The 16258-nt window shown below is 46.9% G+C and overlaps 1 protein-coding gene across 4 annotated transcripts in view; it reads right to left on the bottom strand.

Moving 5' to 3' along the window:
* Positions 1–2725: 2725 nt before the first annotated feature.
* The window catches only part of SLC12A3 (solute carrier family 12 member 3), a 44313-nt gene continuing 30780 nt past the window's right edge, over positions 2726–16258 (bottom strand). For 2 of the 4 annotated variants that reach the window (XM_065416322.1, XM_065416323.1), the window contains exons 20-26: positions 15561–15638; positions 14992–15093; positions 12966–13077; positions 11407–11493; positions 5511–5646; positions 4698–4765; positions 2726–2867 (exon numbers count right to left, since the gene is read on the bottom strand). In XM_065416322.1, coding sequence (XP_065272394.1) covers positions 2726–2867; positions 4698–4765; positions 5511–5646; positions 11407–11493; positions 12966–13077; positions 14992–15093; positions 15561–15638 — 725 coding nt within the window. The remainder of the gene's footprint in view (positions 2868–4697; positions 4766–5510; positions 5647–11406; positions 11494–12965; positions 13078–14991; positions 15094–15560; positions 15639–16258) is intronic. The other 2 variants (XM_065416324.1, XM_065416325.1) reach the window with 1 other exon arrangement.

The raw sequence follows: 16258 nt of genomic DNA, 5'->3' as shown, positions 1-16258 counted from the left end.
AGGGCAGAGCAGTTTGTGCTTTCAGTTGCACTTGGAGAGAGCATTGCACCTGACCCCTGGACCTGAAGTTTATCACTGGGGCCTCAAAATAGAGCTTGGGGCCAGCTGCCCTGCTGGTGGCTGATGTTTAAAGAGGATGGGGAGGCCTGAAAACAGATCCCATGACCAGCAACATTGTAGTTGGCTGACATTGAGGAGGAGCAAGCAGGCTGGGAGCAGAACATAGCAGCCCATCCTCTCTGGCACCTCACTAACCTCCCTCTCTCCTGAAGAATTAGCAACCGATTCAATGACTGTGCTCACACTAGCAGATGTATCCGCTGCAAATAGCACTTTGCTTAGCACTTAGCACATCATGCTTTGACGCAGCGCTGAGCTCCCTGGCATTGGTCCAGCATATCACTAAAGCACATGCTTGGCTTTAAGCATGGGAGTCACCCTGTTAACATGCTTCAGCGCTTTGCTGGATGGCGATTAGAGCACACAGCACCTGCCTATCTCTGGCTTTATGATGCAATGGTGGAAAAGGCTGTTCCATATTCTAACTGGTCTTAATGATGACAATCTCAGCAGAGAGGCCAAGGATTTAAAGGGCCAAGGAAACCGAACCACGACAGCTGGTCTGAATTAAGACACAGCATGTGGAAAGTTTCCATTGCTGCTGCCCAGGCTTTATCTGTTCTGAGGACAGAGAGGACTGCAGTCTCCCGGTCAGCCCAGCACCTCTCACCATCACAAAGACACGAGAGGAATTGGCCTGGCTGCCTCTGTCACTCACGTCTCTGAAGTACTGGGATGGGGGGATTTGTGCTGCCCATGTCACACATGGCTGAAAACAATCCATGGGGCATTGTGAACATCAGAGCCTGGTACCGACGCCAAGGTCAGGGTGACCTAGGCTAGGGCACATATGCTAAGCATTCCCACCACTGGTTCAGTGTCACGGGTGGTTTCAAACACGGGAGCACTAGTGCAGACAGGCACCAGCACCTGCCAGGGTTTTAAGCAGCATATCACGATGCCCTGCTCTGAGCAGGGTTACCCCCGTCTTCACCAGTGCTCCCACTCTGCTGCTGCTGGCAGAACTGAACCAGTGGGAGCAAGAACTTTCACCCAGCCTTAGGCTGAGGTGCTGACAGCCAGGCCAGGTGAGGCAATCCCACCAGAGCATGACAGAGCTACAGCTCCCGGCGATGCAAAGCTGTCACCCCGCAAGGAAATGGCAGAAGACAATAAGCATCAGTCGCCACTGTGGGCCACTCATTTCCTCCCCTCTTCACACCTGGGCAGCCACTTTCCCTCGCCCGACAGACCTATGGGTTCTGCGAGCTTAACACCCTTTTTTAATAGAAGAGAGGACTGCGGGTTTCATTGACCCCCAGCCAGGGTTCTGTGGGGGGTCTAAGGAAGGCAGACGAGCGCTCTAGCTAATGTTTGGTTGGGGCGAGGATAGGTCATGGAAACAAACACGACCAAGGAGGATGGCAGTATCACGGTCAAAGCCTATGGTGAGCACATTCCCCGCAGCATTCACTCTGAACAAAATCTGCCTCTGACAGTATCTTAGAAGAAGGTTGATTAGAAAACTGGCCTGGGGATCAGGAGACCCAAAGTCTGCCACTGAACTGTTGTGTGACCTTTGGCAGATCACATCACCTCTCTCAGCATCGCCAGCTGTAAAATGGCTATAATAATGAGGGAGGCAGAGTGGCCAGCAGGAATGAGGGAACGGCTGGGAGTCAGAGGGCGGAGTTCTAATCCTAGCTCTGCTAGTGACTCACAATGTGGCCTTGGGCCACTCACTTAACCTCTCTGCCTCGGTTTCCTCAGCTTTAATAAGGGGCAGCAAACCTAACTTACAGAGTGTCATGAGGATGGCACAGTTCAGATTTTTAACAGTGCAGTTTCTTTTGTGGGGACAAAGGAGGCACAATATGTGCTAACACAGCAGCAGAACATCCTGGAGCAATGCGTGGTCATTGGCACAAACCTCTACGCTGCAATGCAGGATTGTAACACAGTGGAGTGTCCCTTTCCTTCCCCCAAATTCTAAGGCCAATCCCGTCCCTATTAATTTTTCTTCCTGTTTCCCCCCACCCCCTTTCTCTTCTCTCACCTCCCTCTTTCCTTCACTGACAAAGGAGGGTACAGCTACTGTACGATTGGGGCTAGGATCTTTGATGAATTTCCCAGGTTCTAACCCCCAGCAGTCACTTTCTGATTGGAATCACAGGGTCGTTTTCAGCAAATTAATGGGAAATAAATGGGACAGATGATATCTGGGGGAACTGGAAGCCCAGTTCATTTGGGCATCCAAATCTTTTAGGCAGCTTTGAAAATCTCCTGTAAAAACTCTGACTTTCCCCCCATTACTGCCTCCTCTGTGTTGCCCAATAGGTCCCACCCAGGAATTTGCATTAGAGAACTCAGGAACACATTATCCCCCTCATACAACAGTTGGCATGTGGTGGTATTAAGGTGCTCCCGGGATATGCAAAGGCTAGGATCAGCAAGATCAGTTTTCAGAAGGGGGAGGGCAGAGTTGGTATAACCCAGTGTTAGTCATTTCCCATCATTAATCCTTTATCAATGGCTGACATCAGCTGAAACCAGGAGAGTTTGCTTTTACCAGTGACTAGCACCCGAAAAACCGGAAGAGTTCATTCCAAGGCCAAAACCTGGCCTGAAAATTCACATCCCGACCCACCGTGTAGTCAACCACATTCTATTGGCAGTAAAACGTCAGAACATTTTCTTGGTTTCCTCTGGTCAGAATAACTGGGGGTCTCAGGTCTTGCGAGAGGGTTTCTAGCCAGGCCATATAGAGGGAGCTGGGGCATCGCCCCTTTCTGCCTATTGGCAAGGTTCTGGAAAGGAGAAGAACAAAAACAAGAGAAGTATGAAGTGGGGAGGAGAAAAACCTTGCATCTATTTTTGCCTTGGAAGAGTATTATTCCCTCAGTGAGAAGTCCATGCAGATTTGCAGATTATAGATCCACCTCATACACTGTGTGCCACCAACTTTCTGTGTCCTGTCCACAACACTGATTCCTGTTCACTTTGAATTCTGCTTTATTTGTACTACCTGTGCTAGCAGAGGAGCGGAGCAGAACGGATAAACCTGACTCGCCCTATGAGCGGTCCTTGTGCTGTAGATGCTTCCGTAGGCAGCTCCTGTTTAAGATTCAGTTCCATGAATAGTTTGTGTCATGTCAGGCATTCATAAATGGAGAGCTGTGTTTCCTCAACTGGTCACTAGGTGGCCGGTAACTACACTCTGTGGAGTGAGTTCAGTGCTAGTGACTTATCATAGAATCACAGAATATCAGGGTGTGAAGGGACCTCATGAGGTCATCTAGTCCAACCCCCTGCTCAAAGCAGGGCCAATCCCCAGACAGATTTTTGCCCCAGATCCCTAAATAGCCCCTCAAGGATTGAACTCACAACCCTGGGTTTAGCAGGCCAATGCTCAAACCACTTATAGCTCTTACAATCAGGGCAAGGAGTCAGACCAGAAGAAAGTGAAGTGAATTCAGTCAGCTGGCCTTGGCAAGAGAGGGGCTGAGCTTTCTGTGTCACACGTGACCAACACTGTCTGGAGGGTCGAAAAGAATTTCTGAATGAATGACAGCCTCACAAGAGTCAAAATCTAACTGGGCATCACTGACACAGGGACACCTGCTCACCTGTTTATGGCCATATGAATGTAGCCTCCAAACCTACACCCAATAGGCCTTATTGGCCAGATTTTCTTGTGAAATCCAGCCCTTTTGCACCACTCGGGAGGTGAAACAGGGGCCAGAAAGCAGGTGGACCTCCCTAGCTGAGAATTCTCCTGCCATGTGGAGTCATCAGCTGCACAGACCCAGAGTAGCCCACTCCTACACAACTCCCACACACCACCTTGGCATAGCCAATATAACTGGAGTGCTGTTGCATTCCAGCTATTCTGAGCCTGAGATTGGCCCTTTTAGAGGCTTCTACCAACTGGTGTAGTTTAAAGCAGCCTTGAGGCTGCTCTAAATTATGCCAGGACTGGTTCCAGTATGGAGCCAACCTGAATCAGGGAGCTGCAACCAGCTCTTTTGTGACCTCTTCCCCTCTTCTGGAGCAGCAGAGAAGCTGGCCTTCTAGGTGGAGAGTATATCGTCAGTGGAGCAATTATCCAATCTGCGCAATTAGGGTCTGCTCCAAACTGCTGCACTATCATACACACAAATAAAAAATATATATTGCATTACGCTATAGTAATGGTCCTGAGCCCTACCTCCCTAGCATCACCCGTAGTGTGTTAGGCCATCACTGTAGAAAACTAGTATTTTTATGTGGGCTTTTCTGCAGATGCTGCATAGAAGGTTTAGAGGTTTTTAAGGCCTGGCTTGACAAAGCCCTGGCTGGGATGATTTAGTTGGGGATTGGTCCTGCTTTGAGCAGGGGGTTGGACTAGATGACCTCCTGAGGTCCCTTCCAACCCTGATATTCTATGATTCTGTAAGGGGGTATACTTGGGGGCATCCATGGATTGGTAGTGTCTGCTTAGTTGTTATTATGTAGAAGGGAGAAGACTGAAGGGGCTGTTTCTATAGTAATCTATCCAAGAACAAAAACAGCCCCTAAATACACTGACTTGCTGGAGAAGACAATATATAAGAGACGCATTACAGATCCTGATCACTCTGGGGGCTGCTGTTACTTACATGACTATGAGAGCAGCATCCCGTGAGTAATCCAGCAAAATCTCATTCAGTCTCACTTGTCGAAGCGACTAAGGAGCAAAAAGTAAAAATCACATCAGCACAAAGTCAGTCAGGCAGCGTCCCCCTGGAATGCCCACAGATTTCCCTGGTCCAGCACCCACTGTCCCCAGTGGGAGTCAGTCCATTGACTGAGTGCACGCTGCAGGGCTGTGGTCGTTTGCCAAACAGAGGAGAGATCTGTGAAACTCGGGACTGTCCCATGGAATTAAGGATGAACCTCACCCTGGTTACTGGTGAGGCCCCTAGCTACCAGCACTGGGCATTCCCTGCCTGCTGACCTCATCTCCAGCTGAACATGCTGCCGCTCTCTTAACCTCTCCTGAGAGCTGTTTCCTTCCAAACCCTTTGGTCCTGCCTATTGCTTCAGCATGGAATCAGCATAAAAAAACCTCTGCAGCTCACTCTGTTCTCCACAGCAGCAGAAGAGCTCACGAAGGGTCCGGTCTGCACCCGGTGAAGTCAACGGCAACACTTCCATTGACATCAGTGGGTGCAGGATTGAACCAAGAGGGTCCCCAAATCATTACGGGCCCAATCCTGTAAGGTGCTGAATGCTATTGCCTTGTAGTGATTTCAGTGGGAGTGGAGGGTGCTCACAGCACCTTACAGGATTGGGATCCTGGAAAAGCCCGGAAGCAAGAAGAACTTTCTGAATCGCGGATTAGGTCAGGAAAATCCTTTACATGAGAATTCCTAGGTATTCTCCCTTCCCCAGCTGTTGCAATCTCCCAATAGCATTGGTAATGTCCCTACCTTTACTTTGTTTTTATTAAGCTCCTCATCAGAAATCTTCCAGGGGCAGTCACGCCTCATTTCATTCACCACGGCCTCGTCCTTAAACCCATCGTTCAGCCTGAAGGGGGCGATCAGGTCATCAAATCTCTTGATGCTGCAAACAAAGAGCATGATAGGATTGGAGCTCTGTCCTGACATTTGCTGTACTGGATAAATGCTGCTGGGGTTTATGAGCATGCTGGGGGCTCCCATTAGAAAGATGGCAACTGTTATTTGTTTCTGTCTTCTGAAGAGAGATCCTGGATCAACAAGAGAACTGGTCAGGTCTGAGTCGTCATGGATAGTTCCCTGAAAACTTCAGCTCAATGCCCAGCGGTGATCAAGAAAGCTAACAGTATGTTAGGAACCATTAGGAAAGGGATAGAAAATATCGAATACTGTGTGCAGTTCTGGTTTCCCCATTTCATAAAGGATATCACGCAACTGGAACTGGTTCACAGAAGGGCAACAAAGATGATCAAGGGTCTGGAACGGCTGCCATATGAGGAGAGACTAAAAAGATCAAGGCTGTTCAGCTTAGAAAAGGTGGCGACTAAATGGGGATATAACGGAGGTCTATAAAAGCACACATGGTGTGGAAAAAGTGAATAGAGAAGTATTATTTACACTTTCCTACACTACAAAAACCTGAGGTCACCCAATGAAATTAATGGGCAGCAGGTTTAATACACACAACAGGAAATACTTTTTCACACAACACACAAATTAACCCATGGAACTCATTGCCATGGGATGTTACAATGACTAAATGTATAACTGGGTTAAAAAAAAAACTGGATAAGTTCATGGAGGATAGCTGTTGATGGATCTATTAACCAAGATGGTCAGGGATATAACCTCTCACTCGGGGTGACCCTAGACCGCTGACTGCCAGAAGCCGGGAGGGGATGACAGGGGTGGAATTTATTCAAAATTGCCCTGTTCTGTACACTCCCCCTGAAGCTTTGGTACCGGCCACTATCAGGGACAGGATGCTGGGCTAGATAGACCATTTGTCTGACCCAGTATGGCCATTCTTACGTTCTAATGATCTTCTGATGAAAAAGCCCTTTTCACAAAATCTAAATTTTTCTTTTATTTTGCTGGAAAATTTCCATTTTTCCATTAGGAAAACCAAAATGATGGCTGTCCACCTAGAACGGTCTTGTCGATTTCACTATCTGCTGCAGTTCTGTACTTCCTTCCCTTTCAGTTCTTCCAAGAAGGAATTTTTCTGGAAATCCCTGGCTGTGAAAAATTTCACATTTTGGGCTTTTCATCCCAATCCAGGATGAATTTTTTTTTTTTTAAATGTGAAATTTTTCATGAGAAGGGATTTCCATTTTCCAGCCAGCTTAGATCAACTGCCCTAGAAACTTAATTCCTCTGTTCACAGATCAGTTCCTTTGTTGGCTACTTCAGGAGAACCCATGTACCCCCTATGCAAGGTAAGAAACCGTTTTCAGGCTCTCTGTACAGGTATTACTGTGGAGAATGATTTGGAAGAGCCCTCTGAGGGAAGGGATCAGAAGGAGACCCCATCGATCAGAAGGCATGAGATGCATTGTCCTAGGGATGGGGGTTCCATGACCACCACTCCCAAGAGGAGGAGACGGGTGGTGGTGGTCGGGGACAGAGGGGGACAGAGTCATCCATCTGCCGGGGGACAGAGTCATCCATCTGCAGACCAGACCGAGAGACTCAAGAAGCGTGCTGCTTGCCTGGAGCTAGAATTCAGGATGTGACGGAGTGTCTGCCAAGACTGATCAAGCCCTCGGACCGGTACCCCTTCCTACTTCTCCATGTGGGCACCAATGATACTGTCAAGAATGACCTTCAGTGGGTCACTGCAGACTATGTGGCTCTGGGAAGAAGGATAAAGGAGTTTGAGGCGCAAGTCGTGTTCGTCCATCCTCCTTGTTGAAGGAAAAGGCCCAGGCAGGGACCATCGAATTGTGGAGGTAAATGTGTGGTTACACAGGTGGTGTCGGAGAGAGGGCTTTGGATTCTTCGACCGTGGGATGTTGTTCTGGGAAGGAGGATTGCTAGGAAGAGATGGGATCCACCTAACGAAGAGAGGGAAGCGTATCTTCGCAGGCAGGCTTGCTAACCTAGTGAAGAGGGCTTTAAACTAGGGTTCGCTGGGGGACGGTGACCTAAGCCCTGAGGTAAGTGGGGAAGTGGGATACTGGGAGGAAACACAAGGAGGAGGATACAAGATGGGAAGCCTCCTGATTCATACTGAGAAAGCAGGGCAATTGGCTAGTTATCTTAGGTGCATGTACATGAACGCAAGGAGCCTGGGAAACAAGCAGGAAGAATTGGAAGTCCTGGCACAGTCAAAGAACTATGATGTGATTGGAATAACAAAGACTTGGTGGAGTAGCTCACATGGCTGGAGCACTATCATGGATGGGTATAAACTGTTCAGGAAGGACAGGCAGGGGAGGAAAGGTGGAGGACTTGCACTGTATGTAAGAGAGCGGTGTGATTGCTCAGAGCTCCAGTATGAAACTGGAGAAAAGCCTGTTGAGAGTCTTTGGGTTAAGTTTAGAAGCAAGAGCAACAAGGGTGATATCGTGGTGGGCATGTGCTATAGACCACTGGACCAGGAGGATGAGGTAGACAAGGCTTTCTTCGGACAATTATCTGAAGTTTCCAGAACACTGGCCCTGGTTCTAATGGGGGACTTCAATCACCCTGACATCTGCTGGGAGAGCAATACAGCAGTGCACAGACAATCCAGGAAGTTTATGGAGAGTGTTTGGGATAACTTCCTGGTGCAAGTGCTGGAGGAACCAACCAGGGGCCGTTCTCCTCTTGACCTGCTGCTTACAAACAGGGAAGAATTGGTAGGGGAAGTAGAAGTGGGTGGCAACCTGGGCAGCAGTGACCATGAGATGGTTGAGTTCAGGATCCTGACAAAAGGAAGAAAGGAGAGCAGCAGAATATGGACCCTGGACTTCAGAAAAGCAGACTTTGACTCCCTTAGGGAACTGATGGGCAGGATCCCCTGGGAGGCTAATATGAGGGGGAAGGAGTCCAGGAAAGCTGGCTGTATTTTAAAGAAGCCTTATTGAGGGCACAGGAACAAACCATCTCAATGTGCAGATAGAATACAAATATGGCAGGTGACCAGCTTGGCTTAACAGAGAAATCTTCGGTGAGCTTAAACACAAAAAGGAAGCTTACAAGAAGTGGAAACTTGGACAGATGACTAGGAAGGAGTATAAAAATATTGCTCAAGCATGCAGGGGTGTAATCAGGAAGGCCAAAACACAACTGGAGTTGCAGCTAGCAAGGGATGAGAAGGGTAACAAGAAGGGTTTCTACAGGTATGTTAGCAACAAGAAAAAGGTCAGTGAAAGAGTGGCACCCTTAATGAATGGGGGAGGCAACCTAGTGACAGATGATGTGGAAAAAGCTGATGTACTCAATGCTTTTTTTGCCTTGGTCTTCACAGACAAGGTCAGCTCCCACACTGCTGTCCTGGGCAACACAGTATGGGGAGGAGGTGAGCAGCCCTCAGTGGTGAAAGAACAGGTTAAGGACTATTTAGAAAAGCTGGACATGCACAAGTCCATGGGTCCAGATCTAATGCATTCGAGGGTGCTGAGGGAATTGGCTGATGTGATTGCAGAGCCATTGGCCTTTATCTTTGAAAACTCGTGGCGATCGGGGGAGGTCCCGGGTGATTGGAAAAAGGCAAATATAGTGCTCATGTTTAAAAAAGGGAAGAAGGAGAACCCAGGGAACTACAGACTGGTCAGCCTCACCTCCGTCCCTGGAAAAATCATGGAGCAGGTCTTCAAGGAAACCATTTTGAAGCACTTGGAGGAGAGGAAGGTGATCAGGAACAGTCAACATGGATTCACCAAGGGCAAGTCGTGACTGACCAAACTAATTGCCTTCCATGATGAGATAACTGGCGCTGTGAATATGGGGAAAGCAGTGGATGTGATATATCTTGACTTTAGCAAAGCTTTTGATACAGTCTCCCACAATATTCTTGCCAGCAAGTTAAAAAAGTATGGATTGGATGAATGGACTATAAGGTGGATAGAAAGCTGGCTATATTGTTGGACTCAACGGGTAGTGATCAACAGCTTGATGTCCAGTTGGCAGCCGGTATCAAGCGGAGTGCCCCAGGGGTCGGCCCTGGAACCGGTTTTGTTCAACATCTTTATTAATTATCTGGATGATGGGATGGATTGCACCCTCCGCAAGTTCGTGGATGACACTAAGCCGGGGGGAGAGGTAGATATGCTGGAGGGTAGGGATAGGGTCCAGAGTGACCTAGACAAATTGGAGGATTGGGCCAAAAGAAATCTGATGAGGTTCAACAAGGACAAGTGCAGAGTCCTGTACTTAGGACAGAAGAATCCCATGCACCGCTACAGGCTGGGGACTGACTGGCTAAGTGGCAGTTCTGAAGAAAAGGACCTGGGGATTACAGTGGACGAGAAGCTGGATATGAGTCAGCAGGGTGCCTTTGTTGCCAAGAAGGCTAACAGCATATTGGGCTGCATTAGTAGGAGCATTGCCAGCAGATCGCGGGATTTGATTATTCCCCTCTATTTGGCACTGGTGAGGCCACATCTGGAGTACTGCATCCAGTTCTGGTCCCCCCACTACAGAAGGGATGTGGACAAATTGGAGAGAGTCCAGCGGAGGGCAACGAAAATTATCAGGGGGCTGGGGGACATGACTTATGAGGAGAGGCTGAGGGAACTGGGCTTGTTTAGTCTGCAGAAGAGAAGAGTGAGGGGGGATTTGATAGCAGCCTTCAACTACCTGAAGGGGGGTTCCAAAGAGGATGGAGCTCGGCTGTTCTCAGTGGTGGCAGATGACAGAATAAGGATTAATGGTCTCAAGTTGCAGTGGGGGAGGTTTAGGTTGGATATTAGGAAACACTATTTCACTAGGGGGGTGGTGAAGCACTGGAATAGGTTACCTAGGGAGGTGGTGGAATCTCCTTCCTTAGAGGTTTTTAAGGCCCGGCTTGATAAAGCCCTGGCTGGGATGATTTAGTTGGGGATTGGTCCTGCTTTGAGCAGGGGGTTGGACTAGATGACCTCCTGAGGTCTCTTCCAACCCTGATATTCTGTGATTCTATGAATTGAACAGGCCTATGGGGAAGTTACCCTGACGGTGTCTATTCATCCTTCTATGTTCTCTAGTCATCCATTCATTCCATGTTCCTGTGGTGATGACTTCCGAACCAAGGTTGTGGCACATTGTCTGGGCAGCATTGAATAATCTTGACCTTCCTCTGTCTGTACTGTGAATGGTCCAGTCCTGCCAACCCCAGTCATGTGTCAGGTGCCAAAAAAATCACAGGATTTGATGAAAAATAATCAATGTTGGGTTCTTTTCATTTGCTTTCAGGTATTTGAGCCTTTAGGGGGCATGTTTTCGAAGTGTTCTCTATACACAGCGGGGCTGGAAACTTACTTTTTTCCTTTACATGAAAGCTGAGGTTCTTCCATAATAATATGACTCTGGGAGCTGGGGCCTTGCATAAAACACCAAGTATCATGAGACTTGTCCTGCAATCGTGATAGTTGGCAACACTGATATTCTTTGGCTAAAGACAAAACACCATTCTCCAGGGCTGGCACCTTTCCTCTGCATGAAATTCACTTATAAATGTAGAAAATGGCTGGGTTACAAATGTAGTTTTCTCCTTTTCTGCCCCCAACCTTCACACTCCCCATCTGGTAGAAGCTGAGCCCCTAATCAAAGCATGGGATGGATTAGGGACAAGAAGAACTCTCAGGTTCCACTTGATGTACACACAGTCAAGACACACACACACAGGAACCACGTCTGGAGAATGAAAGAGGCAAAGACAAAAACTATAGAAATAACGTACTGTTCAGGGCGTGGTTTCTGGTTAATGTCTGGAAGGACATGCACCTCATGGAACCCAAGTCGGAACTTGCTCAATAGAGAGACAATCCTGTAAGAGAGAAAAAGGGGGATTTTTTAAAAATCTACTCGTTTTTTCCTGCTCAATACTTTACTGACCATCCCAGGATTCCCAGAAACTCTCTGAACATTTAAGAATCAAGCGAAGCAGTGTTGCCTAGTGGCTAGAGCACTAGCCTGAGACTCAGGAGACCTGGGTTCTAGTCATGGCTCTGCCGTTGGCCTGCTGAGTAACCATGGGTAAGTCAATTTGCCTTTCTGCGCCTCAGTTTCCCCCTGTAAAATGGGGATATTGCTACTGACCTCTTTTGTGAAGCGCTTTGAGCTCTACTGATGAAAAGTGCTAAAGAAGAGCATTATTATAAATATCTGTCTGCTTAGCAAGCCCTGCAAACACTAGGCCCAGTGTTTACTACTCTGAGTGGTCCATTGAAATCTACTCATGGTAGTAAGAATTTAGCCAGGTAGTAAGTATTGGCACAGTCATATTCCAGGTGAAATGTCAGAACCAGGAGGTGGCCGGGGGAGCTTTCATGGCGTGGCCAATTTCTCTTTTTCTGTTCCACTGAGTGTTTAACAATATCACCTAACTACCATATCTTCTGTAGTAAGATAGTGCAGGGTGGCATTCAGCTACTTTCCCAATCACTGCTGACGGCTCTTTCTGTGTTCAGCTCCTGTAATTTCATGAGCCGTCTAGTTCAGGCCTCTTACCAGTGGGAATTTCATTTCCATGGCCCTTGGGTTTGCATTTTTAAAAATCATATTTGCATTTTTTATTCTCAACTCTTGTGTCCTCTCAATACATTTCCCCACAAACACAATGTCATTTTAAAATAAACAGACAAACAAACAAATGGGGCAGATCCGCCGATGATATAAATCAACCTAGCTCCGTTAGCTGGAATGGAATTTTGCTGATTTACACAAGCTGATGACCAGGACCATGGCATACCATGCGGAAGAAATATAATTTAAAAAATGGTCAAAACCAAAAAAAAGAGCTTCTGACATTTCTAAAACAAAGAGAAGAGTGTTGGGTAAACAGCAAAATTCCAGACTTAAATCCCCAAAAGGTGCAGCAAATCTGTGAGATAGTCCAACCTGTGGGGTAGGTGGCAGGTAACTTATTATTTTGTCTTCTGTGTGCTGTGCCTTTACATTTCTAGGAATCTGCTGAGGCAAGCTGCCATTTTGGGTGGTTGAGTTGATTTCACAGCAGACACACACAGATTGGGCTTTCCCATGGAGACTTTGCTTTTGTTCTTTCTTCCTTAGTTATTTCAGTTACTCCAAAATACACGCTATTCAGACTGAATATAGAGAGTTGATGTAAGGCCCGCTGAAGTCAATGGAAAGACTCCTATTGGCTACTGTAGGCTTTGTACTAGGCCCTTTGTGTACAGAAAATCATAACAGAAGTGACTCTGAATTATCGATGGAATTAGTGGCAGCTAATGGTCTCCCAAGCTCTATTTGATCAATGCTCAGTAATGCACTCACGCCTTCCTCTCTTCATCCATCCTGTGGATCTGCCCACCAACAAACACCCGGGTTCTGCACTTGCCCCACCGCTTCTTGCGACTGAGGAGGAACGGAATCAGGAGCGTCAGACCTGCCGCAGGGAAGAGCACAGGGATTGGTTCTTACTTTTGGGGACCAAACAATTATTTAACATTCTGAATCAGAGATGGAGAAGGCCCTGTGTGCTTGCCGGCCCATCCCCCCATCAGTGTGAGATTGCACCCTAGGATGTATTTTCTAGTGTACTGCTCCGTCTAATATTAAATGTCCCCAGCTAAAATCACACACTGCATTGCCAGATCTCTGGGTTGCAGTTAGTCCCAGAAAAGGAGACTCATACAAATATTGTAGTGCAATCTCTTTATCATGAAAGTGCAACTTACAAACGTAGAATTATTTTTTTTTGCATAACTGCACTCAAAAACAATGTAAAACTTTAGAGCCTACAAGTTGAACCATGAAGAGGCATACTAAGGTTTAGCATATCTGGCACGTAAATACCTTGCACACTGGCTACAACAGTGCATTGCGAACACCGGTTCTGACTTTCAGGTGACGTAAATAAGAAGCGTTCTCTCTCATTAATGTAAACACACTTGTTTGTCTTAGCGATTGGCTGAACAAGAAGTAGGACTGAGCAGACTTGTGTGAGGTGAATTGAAAAATACTATTTCTTTTCTCTTTTTTACACTGCAAATATTCAGAATAAAAAATAATAATATAAAATGAGCACTGTATGCTTTGTATTCTGTGTTGTAATTGCAATCAATATATTTGAAAATGTAGAAAAACATCCACAAATATTTATAATAAATATAATTGGTATTCTGGTATTGTTTAACAGTGCGATTAAAACTGCAATTAATCACAACTATATTTTAAATCTAGTTAATTTGCTTTGCGTTAATCGCATGCATTAACTGCGATTAATGGACAGCCCTAATAATATAGTAATTCACCTCAGCTTCACTCCACAGCTGACCCTCAGACCTTCCTCCCCTCAGAGTTTTCCTCGGTTCTGTCCCCCTCGCTCCTCTCCCTTCTCTTGTCTTTCCGTTTAGCTGATTCCTCCTACCTAACACTCTTGGGGGTAAGAAATCATGGAACAAATACTCCATTTGCCATCATCACATTGATTGCTCGGCTTGTAGATTGTATTCCTTTCCACTACCCCGTGTCTGTCTTGCCAATTTAGATTGCAACCCTTTTGCGCAGAGACAGCCTACTGCTCTATGTCTGTACCGTGCCTTGCACCACAAAACCCCAATCTCGGTTGGTCCCTAGGTGCTCCCGTAACAAACATGATTAACAGAAGCAAGTCTCCGGAGCCAGTGCTGCTGTCGAATGTTGCAAAGGAAAAGTGAGACTGGAACGGGGTTAGGAGGTTTGCGGCTAACCTTTCTGCTCAAAACTATTATATTAAAAGCCTCCTGCTGTGTTAACATCAGCCCTTGTGGAAAGGGCAGTGCAGGAGAGATTTTGCTAAGAGAGTATGAGTGAGATTTGCAAAGAGTCTAAGAGAGTTGGGCACCCAAATCCCATTGGTTTCAATGAGAGTTGGGCACCTACCTCTCTTAGTCGCCTTTGAGAATCTCAGGCTATGTCGTCAGTAGGTCACGCTGGCCTAGTAGGGCAAGGTTTTGGTGGAACTTAACAGCACTGTACGGGAGCAGCACAGTGATCTGGGGGTAGCTGACCACTGTTGGGCAGACACTGCTGAGAAGGGCTTCACCCTGCGGAAAGCTGGAAATGAATGGGTAGGAACTGTCCTTAGGAGAACTAGACCCTGACGCTACTGAGGAATGACTGATGGATGATTGCATGGGGGTGAGCAGAGCTGAAGAGGTCACTGCCCTGCAGTGGCTTGAGACCCAGCTGCAGCGGGGAAACCCTTCAGAGATCGGTCTCATTCATGAGCTGAATGGAGGGTGGGGTGGAAATAATGAGATAAAAAAGTCCCAAATCTGTGTGCAGGCTGGGTGTATTTATTAAGGTCAAAGGTCACCTCCATCATCAAAGAGCCAGTAGATGTCGATAGTCTTCTTGCCCTGTTCAGTCTGGAAGATGGTGCTTGCTTGCTGTTCCGCTGTAAGGGCATCCGGATCCACTAGCAAGGGGAAAAGAACCCACAGCGTGAAAGACAGGCCCTGGAATTTGACATGTGCTGTTCTTCCAACTCTCTGCAGCAGGTGGCAGGCCCTTCCTATTTAGAGCCTTACACTTCCCTGCAGGCTACGGCAAAATGCTGTCTAGGCCACATCCTGTAAATGTTTGATCCAGAGCAAAGCTTAGTAGCTGAAACCTATTTTTGTATTTGGTTGGACCAAAACCCTTGATCCAAACATCCCCAAACCCTGCTGACCCAACGCTGCAGCTGGAACCCAGATCTGGACACCACCAAACTTAAGGGACGTTCAGATCTGGACTTCGCAGCCAGAGTCCCTGTGTAACTAGTAGCCAAAAATCATTCAGCTAGTTGGCCCTGACACGGTCACGGTAGAACATCGTTAATTTTCACTGCAGGTTGGAGGGTGAGCGTTTCATATTACAAAGATGAATGTGGTTAGAACTAACATGTTCCTGTCACAGTGGGTACCACACCATTTGCTCCATTCTCTTTACGGTCTTCTGCTGGGTCAAACACCGGGTTAACTGCAAAAGAGATGAGAAGAATAAAGGCAACAGAGACGTGAAAGACAAAACAATGGAAGTTTCTTTTCACTTAGAAAACTATTATGACTAAATCCAATGAACACTGAACCTACGTTCATTTTAATTATAACTTTAAAAACATCCTGAACAGAAAGGTTAAAGCTAGTTTAGAAAACGTTTGCATTTAATAGCTGCAGCGTTAAATTCTGCTACATGCGTGCTAGTTTAGGGGGCAAACGTCTGCGCCAAGAGCCAGCACAAAGAATAGGCACCACTTAAGCCCTACATTGAAGACTTAAATGGTCCATAGACTCATGCCAGCTAGGGGGCACTTTACAATGACCCAGAAATGTGTTATGCACTTCATTTCCCCCGTGAGATGCTGGGTAGCAGCCTCTCGGGTGGAACAGTGCAGAGCAATGCCATGAAATGATTTAGGACTGGAAGTGAAGAATAGCACGTTCAGTTGCAGTAACTGGAAGAATGTGGGGAATCAGAAGGATTCTGGCCACGTACCGTCAAAGTTCTGTGTCAAAGTCCTTTCTCTTGCAGGGGGAAATATTTGACACCTTGTTTAATTATTAACAATAGAGCACGTTACTGATCTGCAAAGGGCAAGT

The sequence above is a fragment of the Emys orbicularis genome, chromosome 14 (genome assembly GCF_028017835.1).
Source record: "Emys orbicularis isolate rEmyOrb1 chromosome 14, rEmyOrb1.hap1, whole genome shotgun sequence".
Taxonomy (NCBI): Eukaryota; Metazoa; Chordata; order Testudines; family Emydidae; genus Emys; species Emys orbicularis.
This window is presented reverse-complemented; position numbering and strand designations above follow the sequence as displayed.